This window comes from Moschus berezovskii, chromosome 19 (genome assembly GCF_049115385.1).
Source record: "Moschus berezovskii isolate FMDL1 chromosome 19, NW_MosBer_1.0, whole genome shotgun sequence".
NCBI lineage: Eukaryota > Metazoa > Chordata > Mammalia > Artiodactyla > Moschidae > Moschus > Moschus berezovskii.
In genome coordinates this window covers 16,278,142-16,299,431 of record NC_142478.1, presented here as the reverse complement: position 1 = coordinate 16,299,431, position 21,290 = coordinate 16,278,142, and the positions used below count along the sequence as shown (strand labels likewise).

The 21,290-nt window shown below is 39.8% G+C and overlaps 1 protein-coding gene across 3 annotated transcripts in view; it reads left to right on the top strand.

The window, feature by feature from the left end:
- The window catches only part of HHIP (hedgehog interacting protein), a 109,530-nt gene that overhangs the window by 73,288 nt on the left and 14,952 nt on the right, over nucleotides 1-21,290 (top strand). For all 3 annotated transcript variants that reach the window (XM_055405217.2, XM_055405216.2, XM_055405218.2), the window contains exons 8-11: nucleotides 1,606-1,727; nucleotides 4,728-4,851; nucleotides 6,122-6,252; nucleotides 9,499-9,580. In XM_055405217.2, the coding sequence (XP_055261192.2) occupies nucleotides 1,606-1,727; nucleotides 4,728-4,851; nucleotides 6,122-6,252; nucleotides 9,499-9,580 (459 nt within the window). The remainder of the gene's footprint in view (nucleotides 1-1,605; nucleotides 1,728-4,727; nucleotides 4,852-6,121; nucleotides 6,253-9,498; nucleotides 9,581-21,290) is intronic.

Sequence of the window (21,290 nt, the reverse complement as noted above, 5' to 3'; positions counted from 1 at the left end):
AGCCCAAAAAAATAAAGTCTGACACTGTTTCCACTGTTTTTCCATCTATTTCCCATGAAGTGATGGAACCAGATGCCATGATCTTTGTTTTCTGAATGTTGAGCTTCAAGCCAACCTTTTCACTCTCCTCTTTCACTTTCTTCAAGAGGCTTTTGAGTTCCTCTTCACTTTCTGCCATAAAGGTAGTGTCATCTGCATATCTGAGATTATTGATATTTTTCCCAGCAATCTTGATTCCAGCTTGTGCTTCTTCCAGCCCAGCGTTCCTCATGATGTACTCTGCATATAAGTTAAATAAGCAAGGTGACAATATACAACCTTGACGTACACCTTTTCCTATTTGGAACCAGTCTGTTGTTCCACGTGCAGTTCTAACTGTTGCTTCCTGACCTGCATACAGGTTTCTCAAGAGGCAGGTCAGGTGGTCTGGTATTCCCATCTCTTTCAGAATGTTCCACAGTTTATTGTGATCCACACAGTCAAAGGCTTTTGCATAGTCAATGAAGCAGAAATAGATGTTTTTCTGGAACTCTCTTGCTTTCTCCATGATCCAGCGGATGTTGGCAATTTGATCTCTGGTGCCTCTGCCTTTTCTAAAACCTGCTTGAACATCTGGGAGTTCACGGTTCACATATTGCTGAAGCCTGGCTTGGAGAATTTTGAGCATGACTTTACTAGCGTGTGAGATGAGTGCAGTTGGGCAAAATCTATTAACACGAAGCCTGTTTAATTGAATATGTGTCTGTGTTAGTCGCTCAGTAGTATCTGACTCTTTGCGACCCTACAGACTGTAGCCTGCCAGGCACCTCTGTCCATGGGATTCTCCAGGCAAGAATACTGGAGTGGCTTGCCATTCCCTCCTCCAGGGGATCTTCCCGACCCTGGGATCGAACCTGGGTCTCCTTCATTGTAGGCCAATTCTTTCCCATCTGAGCCACCAGGGAGGCCATTTAATTGAATGTCTCATGTTTTCATGAGATATTTATCAAATATCAAATTTTTCAATATTTATCAAATGTTAAAGCAGAATGGTTGTAGGGATACAGAGTGGTTGTCTGTGCATCGTTGATTCCTCTAGTGATGGTGTGGGTTGCTGGGAACTGTAGTTGCCTCTGCCCAGCATCACAGGAGAGTATTGTACCACATGTCTTTAGTCTGGGAGAAGATCAAAACTCAAAGTACAGTTTCTACTGACCAGGTAATACCTCCACAGCATCATAATGCTGGCTCATCATAACTCAGGGACCACGTATCCTGTAGCGTGTGTTGTGGGTGTGAGTTGATGGTACTGCTGTCCTTACTCTTATATGTTACCCAGGTATCATATCCGTGCTTTCCCTTAACAACAGACTAACACATGTTTTAAGGCAGCGCGCATGTTCATAATGGAGGGAGGTACCAATAGAAATTAAGAAATGCACTCCAGAGCTCATTAAATTTCAACAGAGTAAACAAACAGGATGTTTCCTTCGGCGGTTTCTAGAGATTCCTAACTAAATCCTCCCTAGGATCCTTGCCAGCCCACAAAGGGTTCCTGTGTCAGGAATCTCTGAGTTTGGAAGATACCCTGGTAGGAATTCATGAGTGTCCCCACTTTTGTCGCAGATGCGCTGTGGATCGACACCCCACTGATATAAACATCAATTTAACAATACTTTGTTCAGACTCCAATGGAAAGAACAGCTCATCAGCCAGAATCCTACAGATCATAAAGGGGAAAGATTATGGTAAGTAGAGCATAATTTGTTGATTTGGGCTTTCATTCGGGCTTTGTTTTATTTTAGTGTATTAATTGAAGAGAAAAGGATTTCTGCAAAATGAGCATTTAGGAAAGCATCAGAACACTGGCCTAACAGTGGTAACAGAATCAGTTGCTGGCTTCTTAAAGGTCCAATGATTCTTACAAGCCCTAGGGGCTCCATTTGGGTAATTACCCTCCCCGTGGATTGAATGCTGCTCTGTAGGTCCAAAAAATTTAATGGACCTTCAAAAGTTAGCAGTTTATATTTTGCTCATCTGAGAATCAAGATGAATACCTTCTATTTATTTAATATATAAGAGAGAACTTGTCTTAACATCTTATATACAGAGGAAAAAAAGAAGTGTTAAGGGTAAGAAATTTCTCAATACCCAACATACTAGTCTCAGCAATTAGGAAAATTATGTGTTTCAAATAAGAATGTATTTTTTAAAGGTGTTTATTTTAGAGAAAACAAAATAATAGACTTATAAAAACATGTTATTTACCCAAGTCATGAAGATGGAATGTTTAGATCTTATTTTTAATGGCATGATTATTAGAGTGTTTGAGATACATATTAAAAATAAAGTTAATATTTTTCCACATTTTTGTATTTACTCATTTTGGAGGCAACAGTGTATCAAATATTATTATGATTCAGGGAACATAATAGATGAAGATTATTGAATTGATTGCTTCTTCTATTCATTCAATACAGATATTTATTTAGTACCAGGAATGAAGCAGCTATGCTGGTTCATGTAGTTTTCAGTTATTTTACTTTTTTTTTTTTTCAGGTATTCATGTATGTGTGTGTGCATCTTATAAAAGCCAAACTAAAGAATAATGTGGTTAGAAAAAAAAAATCTAATGAGTCACTAGCCTGTGGGAATTTTAGCTATATTTGTAGATTAAACTAAATTCTATAATCACATTAATTTGGGTTCAGCTGAAACTGATTACAGTATGGATGGCCCTACATTTATATATTAAAAACACAGCTGCAGAATTCTTTTACTATTTATATATATCAAATTTTATTTGTCAATTATACCTCAATAAATCGGGGGAAAAAAAAAAAACAAATAACCACATCCACAGCATTTACTACATGCCAGGGCCTGTAATAAGTATTTTTAAAACTTCACTCATTTCATTTACAGAGAAATCCTAGAAGTACTCTTACTGTTCATATTGTACAGATGAGAAAACTGAAACACAGAAAGATTGCTTGTCACACCACGTAAGGTGACAGGATCCGGATTTGAACCCAGGTAGCCTGATTCCGGGGAAGGCAATGGCAAGCCACTCCAGTACTCTTGCCTAGAAAATCCCATGGATGGAGGAACCTGGTAGGCTGCAGTCCATGGGGTCGCTAAGAGTCGGACACGACTGAGCGACTTCACTTTCACACATTGGAGAAGGAAATGGCAACCCACTCCAGTGTTCTTGCCTGGAGAATCCCAGGGACGGGGGAGCCTGGTGGGCTGCCGTCTCTGGGGTCACACAGAGTCGGACACGACTGAAGTGACTTAGCAGCAGCAGCAGCCTGATTCCAGAGTTCATGACTTCAGACATTCAATTATGTGGCCTCTCAGTACTCTGGGAGAGGATTAAATTAAATTCATTTAAAACTTCATTGTTCTACTTTTTATAAGATCATATGCACCATCATCAGGCCCCCTCGATGGCTCAGTGGTCAAGAATCCGTCTGCAGTGCAGGAGATGCAAGAGACTTGGGATCGACCCCTGGGTCAGGAAGATCCCCTAAGAAGGAATTGGCAACCCACTCCAGTATGCTTGCCGGGAAAATCCCATGGACAGAGGAGCCTGGAGGGCTACAGTCTATGGAGTTGCAAAGAGCTGGACATGACTGTGTGACTGAGTACACATTCACCTATTCACCATAATCACGTGGGAAGAACTTTAGAATTTTTGTCTTTCCACAAAAGCTTTTGCCTAAAAGACTTCCTGTTGATAGTGACTTATTTAAGTATGTGATAAGTAATTTTCAGATTAATTTCCAGCTGGCTTTGTATCTTTTTCATTGTAATTGGCATCTTTATATTTGAGAACATAATGACATGCATGAAAAGACTGAGATACATGACTATTCACATGTAATTCTGAAGGAATGACTGAAATAGACTTTGTTAACCACATGATCCTATAAACAAAACTCTTAAAACATTTTAAATGAAGATATTACTTGACTAAGTGACAGTATTTTAAAATATGCAACAAATGTGGTTTTGAAAACCTTTTATGTACCATGCCTTTATTTTCATTAAAGTGTAAACTTTTAAACGTTTTATAGAATTTGACAGAAGTTTGACTCAGTTTAGGAGGTATATGCAGAAGTATTTCTACAAAAAATTCAATATTAAAAAGATTAAGTATTATTTGTTTAAGTATTTTAGTTCTAAAGTCCATGATTTCCAAAATGTTCAGAGATATTGTCATTGAAAATTCGGTATGTCTTGGAAGTTATAATAACAATAAGCATTTGCAGAGCATTTTTGTTTCATTCTGCTATGCATGGAAGCCCTGTACATTTTATAATATTTAAGCAAAAGGGTTAATTATTTTCACTAAAGATCTATAGCAATAATCCATCTCATGCATCACGGAACACATTTCAGAGTTAAAGTAAATTACCGTAGTAATTGTGGCATGGCCTACATTGTGTGTGCATACGTGCAAAGTGGCTTCGGTCGTGTCTGACTCTTTGTGACCCCATAAACTGTATGTAGCCGACCAGGCTCCTCTGTCCATGGGATTCTCCAGGCAAGAATACTGGAGTGGGTTGCCATGCTCTCCACCAAGGGATCTTCCTAACCCAGGGATTGAACCCGCATCTCTTATGTCTCCTGTATTAGCAGGGTTGTTACCACTAGCGCCACCTGGGAAGCCCCATGGCCTACATTAGTTTTCCTTTATAAAAATATATTTCATTTGATCTAATGGTATGTCTATTTATTTCCAGAAAGTGAGCCATCACTTTTAGAATTCAAGCCATTCAGTAATGGTCCTTTGGTTGGTGGATTTGTTTACCGAGGCTGCCAGTCAGAAAGACTCTATGGAAGCTACGTGTTTGGAGATCGTAATGGGTAGGCTTCCTCACAGCACAGTTTGATAGATCGAATGACATATCCATTGATTATTGGGCATATTCAAATGCATGTCACCCTTTGGAGGTCAGGTGTGGGACACATAAAAACTATTGTTTATTAATATTTATTTTTTTTCCATTCTACTAGTTAGTCTTTCTTTTCTTTTTTTCCTTCTGGCTGTGTTAGGTCTTCCTTGCCGCACGAGGACTTTCTCTAGTTGCTGTGAATTGCGGCTACTCTCTTGTTACCATGCCCAGCCTTCTCATTGTGGTAGCTTCTCATTGTTGCAGCTCAAGGGCTCTAGAGCGTGAACTTCAGTAGTTGCAGCTCACAGACTTTGTTGCTCTGCACCGTGTGGAATCTCCCTGGAACAGGGATTGAACCCATGTCCTCTGCATTGGCAGGCAGATTCTTAACCACTGGACCACGAAGGAAGTCCTATTTACTTTTAGTTCCACCATGTATGGTGGGGAAATTAAAGAATTTCCTAAAAGATGTTTTGAAACAGACTTGATCAAATTTATAAAATAATTTTTAAGAGCAGAAAAGTCTTCAGATGGACATTTCATATTATTTAGGCTCTTCCCCTCATCCTTAACATAAATTTACTGTGATCACGAGTAAATTGAAGAAATGTAGTTTTACATGAGTTACATAAATATTTTAAAAATTATTGAAAGGCTAAGAATTGTTTTTTTTGGTCAGACTTTCAGGACTTTTGGCAACAGACCTTAATTTCTCTCTATTGATAGGAATACTGCAAAATTAAATTTTAACCTAAAGCTTAGAGGTCACATTGTCCATAATTATAAGAAACTCTGTAATGAAGCCCAAAATAAGGATCTTGCTTCCCAAGTCACTGTCATTCAGGCATATGGCAGAGCTGATATGCTTGGTCACTAAAAGGAAATAGAAAAGTGAACTGACCCTGTGCTCTTCCCCTGTCCCTCTTTCTGATTAATAGCACAGCACGATATCTAGTCCTGGACAGGAAGTATCATTCTCCAGATGAAGGGGAGGGTATTTCTCATACTCGGGTACTTTTAGTACCTACCCTCTCCAAACAAAATGTCATCTTTAAGTACTTTTTCCTCACATGGGAATTTCAGAGTATTCACACACATTTTGGGCTATATTATTTTTCCCTTTAGAAGCTAGGTCCATGGCACAAGAATTATTTATTACAAGCTTTATTTTAAACATGTCATTGTGTCTTTTAGACAAAAGCACATTTTCATCATAGGTTTCTGGTATGTTTTTCTCGTAGGAATTTCTTAACCCTCCAGCAAAGTCCTGTGAGCAAGCAATGGCAAGAAAAACCACTCTGTCTTGGCAACGGTGGTTCCTGTAGAGGTTACTTTTCAGGTCACATTTTGGGATTCGGAGAAGACGAATTAGGTACCGTACAAACTCTGTTAAGTTCCATTGTCAATCTTTGCCCAAGAGGCTCTGTTCTACTCTGAAAAGCAAGTAAAATCATCTCAACCTCCATTTGTTGGAAATGTAACCTCCAGCAAAGATGACCAGTTCAGTACTCTCTTAGAATAAACTTTCTCTGGGGGTCTTTAAATCTTATTTCTACTCCAGAAACATGAAAGAAACAAAGCAGGAAGATGGGAGTTGGAAACAAAAGAGAATTTTTGAATCTTAGAAAATTTCAAATGGCTACTGATATTTTTGAAGCAGTTAAGTCATTTGTTTATATTCTCTATCTGAAAACCTTTCCACTTATCCATGTCTCTTGGAATAAATTTAAAATATGTTGCAATCTGCACCTCACTTCATTTCCTAACTTTTTATTTTTTTGCCCATGAGGGCATGAAATTTGTTGGAAATAATCTGAGTTTATATCTGCTTTCCAACAGAATGAAAATTATCTTCTCCTTGATAATCTCCAGGATAACATACAATTTATTTGTTGATATATTATCAAAATGTATGCAGTTTAAAAAGCAAAAAGAGGTTGATAATTGGAATGTTACCAAAGAGTGAAATGCTTCCAGTTTTAAATTTCAGAGATAAATGTAGCTATCATAATGATTCCCTTTAAAGAGCGATATCCAAACAAACTATGGCTACCATGCTCCTTTAGCCTGGGACATGAATTTCTAGGTATTAAGAAAGAAAAGTTGTGTTTTCATATAAATCATAATTATTTACTCTAAATGTTCAGATTTGGTTTTCCTCCACCAAATAGAGAATTCATCAGAAACAGCTCCATGCCATTCACTAAGGTTGCCAAGGAACTCAAACTAGATTCCTGCAACACAAAACGCAGATTTCAGAGCTGCAGGAATATAGGGATTCAAAGAAGAGTAGTCCAATCTGTCTTTTTCCTGTTTTAGCATTTCAAGCATCTTGCATTTAAGTTTGCCTTGAAATTCTTCTACCCCATTCAAATGAACCAGAAATATAGCCTTTCTCACTTCCATCTTCTATAATGTAATTTAAACCTCATTGGCAAACTCTGATTTTAAAGTATAAATTAGGATCAAATTGTTTGTTTCAGAATTAGAGATAAGTATTTAGAATCATTTTGATGAATCATTTTGGTTTCCCCAGCCCATACTGCCAATAACTCACCATCATTTACCCTACTACCGTCACCCCACCGTGGTTAAAGTGTCCAAATATCCGTCCATACCGAATACAATGCTGGGAGGAGAGCCAAAAATGAAGCACACACAGTTCTTACTGTCCAAATCCAAAAATATCATGTATATTTCATAATTTAGAGTAAATATACTTTCACTCTTCTCTGGTTTTTAATTAAGAGCCATATAATAAATTGAGTTAGATTTTTTAAATGAGTTTTTTCTGGATGTGTGTGTGTGTGTGTATGTTTTTAATGGGTTTGTTTTAAGGATTAAATGTGGTAGACTACATAAAGTAGTTGATGAAACAAATATGAATTTTTTTTTACTTACATTCCTTAGTTTTTTGATGCCATTTTTTCTGCTGTGTCATGTTTTTATTATAAGTCCCATAATATCCTTTCCAGAAGTGAGAAAGCAGCAGGGTGTGCTTAATATACAATAACAGAGTAAAATAGAGAAATATAGGCTAAATCAAAGACTATTTCATGAAAGAGAACCAAACATAAATTTTAAAGCCTCATAAACATATAATCATAAAAACAACTTCTAATTCCCTATTCATATGATCAGTTCTATGTATTGAATTAAATGGAAGGAATGGTCATAAATGAGAGTGGTTCTCTCCTAAGAGGAGAGAGTTGGCACAAAGTCTACTAGGAGCTGGGACAAGTGTACTTTTAAATAACACAATAAGGGGACTTCCTGAGTGGTCCAGTGGTTAAGACTTCGCCTTCTAGTGCAGGGGGTCCCATCCCCGGTCAGGGAGCCAAGATCCCACATGTCTCAAAGCCCAAAAAGCCAAAACATAAAACAGAAGCAATATTGTAACAAATTTAATAAAGACTTTTAAAATGGTCCAAATCAAAAAGATCTATTAAAATAAATAAACAGTACAGTCAAGAAGGATGACATAAGCACAGACCAAAGGGGGAAAATGCACCTAGTGGTGATCTACTGATAGGCAGGGCCTGGGACAGATGCTAAGACAGGAGGAGCCCAGGACAGCAGGGGCCTGAAACAGGATGCTGGGCCAGGAGCTTGTCTCTCGTTTCCAAAGTCAGGAGGCCAGAGAGGCTAGAAGCGTTGCAGATGGCATCCGAGCAATTAAGGGGGCACATCGTCATAGACCACTGTCAGGACTTAGCCTTGGCTTGGAGAGAGAGTAGAAGCCGTTGGAGGGAAATTAGAAGTCATTAGAGGGTGTGGATATAGAAGAGTGTAATCCAATTTATACACTCTCGCTTGCCTTTTAAGGAATCTCTGTAGCTGATATACTGAGAGTAAACCTAGAAGAATAAGAGTAAGAGCAGGGAGATCAGCTAGGAGGCTGTGGCCATCATCAAGGTGAGAGATTATGCTCTGCTCCTGCCAGAGCTACGGGGAGACGTGGGAAGAAGTGACCGGAGTCGAGATGCACTGAGGGTGGACTTAGGAAGCTCTTATAATCTTCCGGCCAGTGATCTTCTGAGGATGTATGACTATATAATAGATGTATGTACTGTGTGTTCTTAGTTACTTCAGTCATGTCTGACTCTTTTGTCACCCCATGGACTGTAGCCTTCCAGGCTCCTCTGTCTGTGGGGTTCTCCAGGCAAGAATACTGGAGTGGGTTGCCATGCCCTCCTCCAGGGGATCTTTCCAACCCAGGGATTGAACCCACATCTCCTGTGTCTCTTGCATTGGCAGGTGGATTCTTTACCACTGGCACCACCTGGGAAGCCCAGTATACATATAGACATATACATAGGGCTTCCCAGGTGGTAAAGAATCCGTGAATAAAAAAAAAAATCCACCCCCCACTGCAGAAGACATAGGAGACTTGAGTTTGATCCCTGGGTCAGGAAGATCCCCTGGAGGAGGAAATCACAACCTGCTCTAGTATTCTTGCTGAGATAATCCCATTGTCAGAGGAGTCTAGTGGGCTACAGTCCACGGGGTCGCAAAGAGTCTCAGACATGATTTTAGCAACTGAGCATACACATGCAGTCAATAGAAGGTAAAGCCTTACAATACTATGAACTAACTTACTGTATTTCTCTTTCCATAGGTGAAGTTTACATCCTATCAAGTAGTAAAAGTATGACCCAGACTCACAATGGAAAACTCTACAAAATTATTGACCCCAAAAGGTGAGTTTTTTTTTTTTAATATTCTGTTAAGTCAAGTAATATTCTCCAAGATATTCCAGTGCATTCAAATTAGTGATGGAATTGCAATTAGCACTCAAAGATGAACATTTCTGCCCTGTCCATCTGCTGAGTGCTCTCCTGAGAGACCCTCAGCTCCAGTCTCTAAAACTTAGACTTCAATTCCCTGACCTTCAAAAGCATTATTTTGATCATGTACGTAGCCACAGCATCCTTATCATCAGCAGAGAGCCGCTGACTACAGGGTCAGCTGGCTACAGTCCATGGGGTCACAAAGAGTTGGACACAACTGAGCATGCTCACACGCAAGGAAAGTGTTTTTTTGGCAATTCAACATCGAAGCCTCGTTTCACAGCTATCTGGAAGCTCACAGCTTCTATGACCAAACAAATGAAAACTACGGATATTTTGTTATTGACTCCAGCAAAAGGAAGATGTGACTGTTTTCATCCTTTAGAGAATATAATTATCCCTCCCCGGCTGCCCTCTGCCCACCTAACCCAACTTCAACACACACTCAACTTTCAAATTATCTTGGGTCATCACAAGTCAGTTGTTAATTTCATGGATAAAATCAGAACTCTCAGAAGCCACTAAAATTACATGCTGTCAAATAGATCTTAGGTGTAAGTTTAGAAACAATTATTGCAGGACTTCAGTATACTCACATATATGACCACTGTGGAGCCAGTCGTGGTCAGACTCTAGCTTCACAGTGCTATGAATCTTTAATCCTTTATTTTTAAACTTTTTACTGAAGCATGTATTCAGAAAAGGCCCCACATCATAAGCACACAGTATGACAGTTTTTCATAAGTGACACACAATATAACTAGCACCCAGCAGAAGGGGTGGAAGGATACAAGTGGCCTGAAGACCCCGCGTTTCTATTTCCAGTTGCCTCCCTTGCCAAGAGTAATCATCCTCTGACCGCTAACAGCATAGATTAGCTTCTCCCGTGTTTGAACTTCCCAGGTGGCACAATGGTAAGGAATCCACCTGCCAATACAGGTGACTCAGGTTCGATCTCACATGGGTGGGCATGATCCCCTGGAGGAGGAAATGGCAACCCACTCCAGTAATCTTGCCTAAGAGATCCTGTGGACAGAGGAACCTGGTCGGCTGCAGTCCATGGCATCTCACAGAGTTGGATACGACTAACTAACTAAGCACGTTTTTGTACTTTGTGTAAGTGGAATCGTATAAGATGTACTCAATTGTTTCTGGTTTCTTTTGCCCAACATTATCTGTGAGATTGTCTATATTATTCTCAAGGATGCTTAAAACGCCACTATGTGAGTGAATTTCTAATTCTTTCTATACTAAGTTAACCTCATGAGCCCACGTACAAATTGAAATCCCCAAATTTCAAGTCTCTTTTAGGAGAAAAACATTCCAATAATCCACAAAGTTTACTAAAAGCATTCATTTAATTCCCCTTTAAAAATATTTGTAGGTTATAAATTGTGTATGTTTTTCTGAAAAAAAAAATCACTGACTAACAAATGGAGATTCTTGCCCTTTTTCCATCCCAGAAAACATCCTTTGCCTTTCCCGAGAAAAATATAGGTTGACATCGGTGTTGCAGAACAAAAATGCTAAATGGTCTGTGATAGAGGACATCGTATATACCCATCTGTCACACAGCGATGATGATAGCTTTCCTTCTCTATTTAACAGGCTTTCACAATAAGAGAAGTACCCATCTACACGCTGTAAGGGTTCTTTCCCTCCTTGAGGGTCCTTCATGAGAAGCAAACTAACGAATGAAAAAAAAAATCAGAAATCAGACACCTTGGTGATTATTGAAGTTGACAATATTAAGAGCAAAAATCAAACCAATATTAATTCATAAACTAGCAGCCTTCTAATGATTCAGAATGCGGTCTAGGGTTTCACTCAGATCTAATGCCATTAGTTTTGAAATAGCCATTGTTATTCCATTACATTTGTCAAAGTTGATACGCTTTTGCAAGCTTTCTGCTGTATTATTCATTCTTGCTCCTCACAGAAAGGTTTCTCTCTTCCTCTGGATTGTTTAGTCTGTTGGTGGTGAGTTGAGGTGAATTTTACACCTTCAGTCCATTATTAGTGTCTAATTACCAGGGTTGCCGTGAGGGGCCTTGGCTCTGCGATCTCGGGGCCTCCTCTAGTAGGGTGGTCTCAGAGTGACATACCTCAAAGGCCTGACTTTTCACTGTGGTGCCTGTTTCTGGTGAGTCCTGTCACGTGTGGGGCCAGGGTTAAGAGGTGTGTTTGGTTTTGAGGAGGTGGGGGGGATTAACAGAGGCCCAGAGACACCGTCCTTGTACACGGGCCTAGGCATACATTTCAAAATTAAACTGACTGTAAGAAAACAAATGTTTTCATAAACATTTGTTGGGAGCCACATGCTGTTTCGATTTGGATGCCAGCGTTTATTATTATAGTAGTTCTTCCGACACGAGTGGAAGTTCTGTATAAGCAGACACTTTAGTATATGTGAATGGGGCTATTTTGGAAACATGAGCAAATTACTACCCTCACAATGCTAATAGGATGTCTGCTTCGGGGCACAACTGCTTTTCTAAAACACGTAAGGGAGAATTTGAAGAAAGAGCCTCATCAACCAAAATAATAATAATAATCCACAGACATTTCTTGTTACAACAAATATCTCATTCCAGTTAAAATCTTAGATTAACCGTATTCTTATGGAGGAACCCCAGACTTGTTCGAATAATGTTTTCAGAATAAGTTTCAATATCAGTTGACTCATGGCTCTAAAAGAAGAGAACTATAAATCATAGAAATCTTATATTCTGTATTGTGTCATGGAAGTTCCATTCTCACGCACCATAAGATGTATGTTTTCTCTCTTTTTTCCTGCACACGTGCACACACACACACACACACACACCCCAAAATGAACCTTGTAGACACAGCAGGGGAAGGTGAGGAGAGGGTGGGATGAACTGAGAGAGTGGCATCGACATATATGCACTACCGTGTGTGAAACAGAGCTAGTGGGAAGCTGCTGCACAGCACAGGGAGCTCAGCTCCGTGTTCCGACATGATCTAGAAGGGTCGGAGGGGAGGGAGGCTCACCAGGGAGGGGATAAGTGAATACATATAGCTTTTCATGTGTGTTGTACTGCAGAAGCCGATACAACATTGTAAAGCAATTTTCCTCCAATTAAACATAATTTTTAGAAAAGATGAGGGAATGTATAAATCATATGCCATATTCTTGGGTCATTTTGACAAGACCAGATGAGGTCCCAGCATTACCACCTCCATCTGTAAGGACAATCTGGTCTCATGTGTTGTTTGAGGGCTCAGTCGCTCAGCTGTGTTTGACTCTCTGTGACCCCATGGACTGTAGCCCAGCAGGCTTCTCTGTCCATGGGATTCTCCAGGCAAGAATACTGGAGTGGGTTGCCATTATCTCCTCCAGGGGATCTTCTTGGCCCAGGGATCAAACCTGGGTCTTCCACGTCTCCTAAATTGCAGGCAGATTTTTTTACCCACTGAGTGACCTGGAAAGCCCCCAGCCTATATGTTAATTAATTATTGACATAAATGTAAAATCTTTTACAGTGGGCATCCTTCTCAGAAAGGATGGTTTGATAACCTATTATAAAAAACACAAATGCAATTGTAATCAAAGGAAACTTCCATGAGAATACAACCAGCTTTCTCTACAGCTTAACTAGGACATAGGAGATTGTAAGGGAAAAGCAGAAAAGGGATGAGCGTTGCCTCCATCTTAGCATGGGGATACCTACAGAGGTAGAAAAGTCAAGTCTCATGGCAGAGTGGAGTTAGGATTGAATCAATGCCAATCTCCCAGTTTACTGGCCCACCTCACTAGGTCCCCTGACGCCTCGAGTATTGGGTTCTGTGTGCCCTGGTCTGGGACTCCTTCAGCCAGCATGTCAGTGCATTGAGCACAGGAACTGGGCTGTCATTTTAGTTTCATTTAGTAGTGCCACCTGAGGCTGGTTAAGATGAGGAAGTTGATCCTGACAGGCCCAATAGTCAGATGGGCTTGTCTCTGAATCTGGGAATGTGGATGCCCCCACACTGTGCTCCTCGGCCTGTCTATCAAGTGCTGGTGAGCATTCTGCTCTGCCTCATTTCTGCAGAGCGCTGTGAAGATAATATAATGGATTTAAAGCCTATGCTATTCTTTAGTACCGTTGGTGTTCATTCCATGCACTCAAGAATTATTTCAGGTAATTGATCTCACAACTTTTGAGGTTGCTTTAGTGCCAAAATTAGGGTCAAGATGTCCATGGAGTTTTAAAGAACTCTATAGTAGTTGCTGCTGAGTCACTTCAGTCGTGTCCGACTCTGTGTGACCCCATAGACGGAAGCCCACCAGGCTCCCCCATCCCTGGGATTCTCCAGGCAAGAACACTGGAGTGTGTTGCCATTTCCTTCTCCAATAGTAGTAGTAAGGTTAGTTGCTCAGTCGTAGCCAACTCTTTGCAACCCCATGGACCTTAGCCCACCAGGATCCTCTGTCCATGGAATTCTCTAGGCAAGCATACTGGAGTGGGTTGCCATTCCCTTCCCCAGGGGATTTTCCTGACACAGGTATCCTGCATGATAGGCGTGTTCTTTACTGTCTGAGTCATCAGGGAAAGAACTTTGAGTCTAGTTTTCAGTTGTTCAAGTCATGTCTTAGAGGCTTGTTCTTTGTTAAATCTTGTCAGAATCACACAAGTGCTCCTGAGGAGTGGAAATGAAAGAATTCTAAAGGAGTTATGAATTTACCAAGCTTCATTTTTATAGAATGCAGATCTTTTCACACTATTGAAAAAGATTCTTTAATTTTTGTTTCAAATGAACTGAAGCTAAAGGCCTTTTTTTGACCTGGAAATATTTCCAGGGTTATTTCTCCAGGAATTTGTAAAACAAAATCATTCTTAAGCATAGAGTTAATTACCATGTACCCAGTCTTTCTCTATTTTAACACGTCGCTTATCTGTTATTCCCGCTCAAATCACACAGCCCATTCCCTTAAGAGGTCTATAAATTAACAATGCAAATTCCCAGCTTCAGAGGTTATTTTACAGAAACATCCTATCTCCAGACTCCTGTATGACCAATATCAAAAACTGCCTAAACCAGGGTGTCTATGTATTTATGGTTTTACTGTTCATACACCAGCTGCTAAAAGAAAAACTGTGACTTTTAATCTTACCTTGACCCTTTCTGTTTAAGGACTGTTGGTGCTAGTAACAACAATTTGCAATGTTCTTCTGTTCTTCTGTTTAGGTATGTGTTATTTGGAAGTCTGGAAACTAATAAATATGATGGTATTAATATTTTCTTAAAAAACTGCTCTTCTGTCTCCTCCCCACTATGCCCCTACTCACTGTTCTTTATTTTTTTCTTAATATCTTCATCCTACTCCTTAGCATGCTGGATGCTGAAGAGTGCTTTTTTTTTTTCCACAAAAAAAAAATCACTTCATGAGAGGAAATTGGTTCTGTTTATCCTTCGCATATGTCTCAGGGAGCTGGCAGGCAGCTCTGCCATCCTAAAGAAAGCCATGCATAATGGAGAGGGTTTAGCCCAATAAGCCAGTCTAGTCCCAATTCATCAGTCAGAGTTTTATGCAAGTGGCCTCCCTAGGTTGATAAATCCCCACAGTGCCTGTTGACCCAGCTGCCAAGTCCTCTTGCTGCAGGCGGTGTTTTCATGGCCACCCTGACAGTAATACAAACTGTTTAGCAGCTCCATTGACCTTTCAGCTATTAACAGGGACACAGGCTCAACGAGGGACTAGTTTTCAAACATGACAGAATTTCTTAACATTAGAGGTCATGAACAAGTATATGCCTTATAAAAATCCATTCAGCGTGGTGGATTTGAAGTCAAAAAGACAAGGGAAGCATGGCCTACATTTTTGCTATGGTTTTTCCACATTTCCAATCACCAAAAATGGCATGCACTTCTGTGCCTGCTTACATTTTATTCTTAATATGCTGTAGCTTATGCTGTGGTGCACAGTATTTTTAGCTAACAAATCCTTCCTAAGTTGCCAGAAACATATGAAAATTTAAAGATATATTACAAAAGAATAGGATAAGGTAAACTTTTAATGAATGGATGAGAATGCATACATAATATATGGTAATGGTCTAAGGATAACTGGAATTTTATTCATTATTTACCAAGACTTGTATGTGTATATATGTACACAGATATACTTAAAGACTCAAATAGTCCATACAAGTCTATGTAGCGCCATCACCTATTTCAAGATACATGCAAAATATTATATCATAATTTTATTGAAATGATCCTATTATTTTAAAAGCCTATACTATAAGACTTCTTATATTTAGATCCTATTTTCTGAAGATGTCACATGTGGCCACAGTATTCAAGGGAGTTTTTTGCTTTATATTAATTATAGTCTTCCTTAAATTATCAATTTTGAATGTTGGTATATCAGTTCCTAGAGTAATTGTACAGATTGCTATGAAAACTTGATTGAATTGCCACTTACAAGTGGCATTTGTTAAAAAGGCAGAAAATGGAGAATATGAATAGCTAAAAATATATTTTTCAAAAAGAGGCTCATTCGTTGAGTCAAAAACTTTTAAAAGCATTTCTTTTTTTTTTCTTCTTTGAATAATTTATTTTTTATTGAAGGATAATTAAAAGCATTTCTTTTCAATATCCATGTTTCTTCCCTGCCTGGGACAATGGTGGAAATCCACTATGACCAGACCGTCTGAATATCATACTTTTATCATAAGACAGTATATCATCAGATACTGCAGTTCCTGAGATAAAGACAGATTTAATCTTGCATGGAACAGCCACATAAATTTGTAAAAAATGCTTTCTAAAGGAAGATGCACTTTCTGAAGAGACATATTGTACCCTAGCATCATTTTTTTTAACTAATTCACTTTACTTGATTAAAAAAAAGTGTTGCTTAAATGCCACATTTTTATCAATATTGACAAGTGAATCGAAAGGTGTAACATCAAAATTTGAAAATTTGTCATCCTGATAGTCTTCAAAGAGAATTTAAGCTGACATTTTTGTGCTATTTTAAAGGATAGAAACTTGTTTCAAATCTTACTTCCCATTTAAAACATTGGTCACCAATGCTTCTTATTTAGTGTCTAACATTTTTATCACTTATGGCTCGTAAGTTAAGTTTTTAAGTTAAAAAAATTTATTTTGGACATAAAATTCTGAATAGAATTTGGTTCCTTCTTTATATTAGGATGCGATTGCATTGACTTTTTCTTGAACCCTAATTTTTCAGTTTTGATTTTCTATCCTATCAGAGTAAGTCTAGTTATACAAGATTAAATCATGAGATTTAATCAGTCTGCAGGTATCTTTGGCTTGTCTCCTGTGTGCAAGGTATTGTATTATGTATTATGGAAGTGAAGTGAAAGTGAAAGTTGCTAAGTCGTGTGCGACTCTTTGTGACCCCATGATCTATGCAGTCCATGGAATTCTCCAGCCCAGAATACTAGAGTGGGAAGCCTTTCCCTTCTCCAGGGGATCTTCCCAACCCAGGGATCAAACCCAGGTCTCCTGCATTGCAGGCAGATTCTTGACCAGCTGAGCCACCAGGGAAGCCCAAGAATATACTGGAGTGGGTAGCCTCCATTATGCGTTATGGAGGGAGAATATACATGAAAATTTAGTCCTTTTCTCTAAGGAGCTTATTTTTATCTTAAATCAAGAGATTGCACACATTGTCTAAAACATTAGCAATGTTCTCAGAGATAAATACTACCACTCTGGAACAACAAAATTATGTCAAAACATGGTATACTATAAATTGCCAAATTAATGGTCCAGAAGGCTATATATACCAAGGTGGGTAAAACTCACCATAATTTGGCTTCCTGGTCCAGTCTGTTCTGCTATGCTGTGATTTTCTTTCAGACTAATTAATTCACCTTTAAAAGAAAAGGATGGTTGCACAACATGGAAATTATGTAGCTTTCCAAGCAACTAAAGTCAGAATGACAAGAGGAACAAGTCCACAGCCTGACTTGTACAGGCAGAAGGAGCCTTCCCAGTTGAGTTAAAACAAGCAAGAAGTATGGCACTGGGTTCCCCCATCTAACCCCAGGAGCCATTGCATGGCTCTTCACAGGTTTCACTTCCTCCTGAGATCAAAGCCTCACTTCTGTGGTTTTTGGTTTTGTGTGTGTGTATTGTTTTAATTAATTCTTATTGGAGTATGCTGCTGCTTCAGTCATGTCCGACTCTGTGTGACCCAAGGACTTCAGCCTGCCAAGCTCCTCTGTCCATGGGATCCTCTAGGCAAAAGTACTAGAGTGGGTTGCCATGCCCTCCTCCAGATCTTCCCAACCCAGGGATCAAACCCGGGTCTCCTGCATTGCAGACAGATTCTTTACCACTGAGTCACCAGGAGAGCAGTTGCTTTATAATGTGTTACTTTCTGACATACATCAAAGTGAGTGAGCTGTACATATGTATCCCCTTTGGACTTCCTTCCCACACAGGTCACCACAGTGCATTAAGTAGAATTCCTGTGATATACATTAGGTTCTCATTAGTTATTTTATACTTGCATGCTCAGTCACTCAATCATATCTGACTCTCTGTGACACCATGGACAGTGGCCCACCAGGCTCCTCTGTCCGTGGGATTTTTCAGGCAAGGATATTGAACAGTGTGGGTTGCCATTTCCTCCTCCAGAGGATCTTCCCAACCCAGGGATTGAACCCATGTCTCCTGAGTCTCCTGCATTGGCAAGTGGATTCTTTGCCACTGAACCACCTGGGAAACCCCTATCTATTTTATGCATAGTATCAATTATGTGTGTGTGTGTGTCAATCCCAGTCTCCCAGTTCCTCCCAACCCTCTCCTTTCCCCTTTGGTTTCCATATATTTGTTCTCTACATCTGTGTCTCTATTTATGCTTTGCAAATAATATCATGTACACCATTTTCTAGATTCCACATTTGTGCATTAGTATACAATATTGTGTGTGCTTCTGATGTCCCCTGAGTGGATCTCTCCTCCACCCACAAGTGATCTCTGGTATCCCTGGGAAACCCTCTCCACGGCACCACATTTTACTTTTGTTAGTGCTTTAAGTACAGAGTTGCACAGATCTTGAAGAGTCTGCCCCAGCTCTATTTTTCCTATAAACCTCATTTTTATTTATACAATATAAGATTTTTCAGGAACAAGTCCACTGAGTTAAAGTGAAATGCCTATTTTTCTAATAATTACAGTAGACCAGTTTCTGAATTAAGGACATAACAAAAATAGTACAAGAAACACCTAAGGCAATTTAATAAAATTGGACTTCGTTTCTCCCTAAAAGCAAGCAACCATATCTAGTTTCATTAGTCATTTCTCCTAGGTTTTCCTTTCAAGGAAATATATACCTTTTCATTTCCTAATTTTCCTCTGGAAATAAATGCATTGAGTTAAGCTGATAAAGTTGAATGAAGACAATTCACACACCCTTTTAGATACTTGTGTGTCTTGGTGGTGGTATTTGGATAGGGAGGTTAATAAAGGGCCTGAAAAACAGTGCCTAACTCCCTTTGTTCCTGAAGAGGACCAGTTGAGTGAAAATCTATGCTAGAAAAGAATTCCAGATTATCTTGAATTAGGCTGTATGAGAGTTATTTCATATTTTCATCCATGTTCTAATCTTCTAAACTTGGGAGTAACAAGGTCAGCCCTATCTCATGAGGATAAACTTGAATATGAAATTACTAGAAGGTGTAAGTCTTCTAGTAACTTCAGATACCAAAGTAAGGCTTTGGTATCTGCTTTTATTCAGGTTGATCTTTAACCATTGAACAAAACTGAGCAAGTATTGTGAACTTTCTAATAATCTCATTAACACTACTGCACAAATGCACTCTTCACGTGCTAGCAAAGTAATGCTCAAAATCCTTCAAGCTAGGCTTCAACAGTGTGTGAACTTGAGAACTTCCAGATGTACAAGCTGGATTTAGAAAAGGCAGAGAAACTAGAGATCAAATTGCCAACATCTGTTGGATCATAGAAAAAGCTAGAGAATTCCAGAAAAACATCTACTTCTGCTTCAGCGACTATGCTAAAGCCTTTGACAGTGTAGATCACAACAAACTGTGGAAAATTCTTAAAGAGATGGAAATACCAGACCACCTCACCTGCCTCCTGCAAAACCTGCATGCAGGTCAAGAAGCCACAGTTAGAACTGGACATGGAACAACAGATTGGTTCAGAATTGGGAAAGGAGTACGTCAAGGCTGTATATTGTCACTCTGCTTATTTAACTTCTATGCAGAGTACATCATGAGAAATGCTGGGCTGGAGGAAGCACAAGCTGGAATCAAGATTGCAGGGAGAAATATCAATAACCTCAGATATGCAGATGACACCACCCTTATGGCAGAGAGTGAAGAAGGACTAAAGAGCCTCTTGATGAAAGTGAAAGAGGAGAGTGAAAAAGTTGGCTTAAAACTCAACATTCAGAAAACTAAGATCGTGGCATCCGGTCCCACCACTTCATGGCAAATAGATGGGGAAACAATACAAACAGTGAGAGACTTTATTTTCAGTTCAGTTCAGTTCAGTTCAGTCGCTCAGTCGTGTCCGACTCTCCGCGACCCCATGAATCACAGAACACCAGGCCTCCCTGTCCATCACCAACTCCCGGAGTACACTCAAACTCATGTCCACAGAGTCGGTGATGCCATCCAGCCATCTCATTCTCCGTCGTCCCCTTCTCCTCCCACCCCCAACCTTTCCCAGCATCAGAGTCTTTTCCAGTGAGTCAACTTGTCGCATGAGGTGGCCAAAGTATTGCAGTTTCAGCTTTAGCATCAGTCCCTCCAATGAACATCCAGGATTGATCTCCTTTAGAATTGGGGGCTCCAAAATCACTGCAGCCAGGAAATTAAAAGATGTTTGCTCCTTGGAGGAAAAGCTATGACCAACCTAGACAGCATATCAAAAAGCAGAGACATTACTTTGCCAACAAAGGTCCATCTAGTCAAAGCTATGATTTTTCCAGTGGTCATGTATGGATGTGAGAGTTGGACTATAAAGAAAACTGAAGAATTGGTGCTTTTGAACTGTGTTTTTGGAGAAGACTCTTGACAGTCCCTTGGACTGCAAGGAGATCCAGCCAGTCCATCCTAGAGGAAATCAGTCCTGAATATTCATTGGAAGGACTGATGATGAAGCTAAAACTCCAATACTTTGGCCAGCCGATGCAAAGAACTGACTCATTGGAAAAGACCCTGATGCTGGGAAAGATTGAAGGCAGGAGGAGCAGGGGATGACAGAGGATGAGATGGTTGGATGGCATCACTTTGGACATGAGTTTGAGTAAGCTCTGGGAGTTGGTGATGGACAGGATAGCCTGGCGTGCTATAATCCATGGGGTCGCAAAGAGCTAGAGACACTGAGTGACTGCACTGAACTGATGTATGGATGTGAGAGCTGGACAATAAAAAAGGCTGAGCGCTGAAGAATTGATGCCTTTGAACTGTGGTGTTGGAGAAGACTACTGAGAGACCCTTGGACTGCAAGGAGATCCAACCAGTCAATCCTAAAGAGAATCAACCCTGAATATTCATTGGAAGGACTGACGTTGAAGCTCTAGTACTTTGGCCATCTGATGCGAAGATCCAAGTCATTGGAAAAGATCCTGATGCTGGGAAAGACTGAAGGCAGGAGGAGA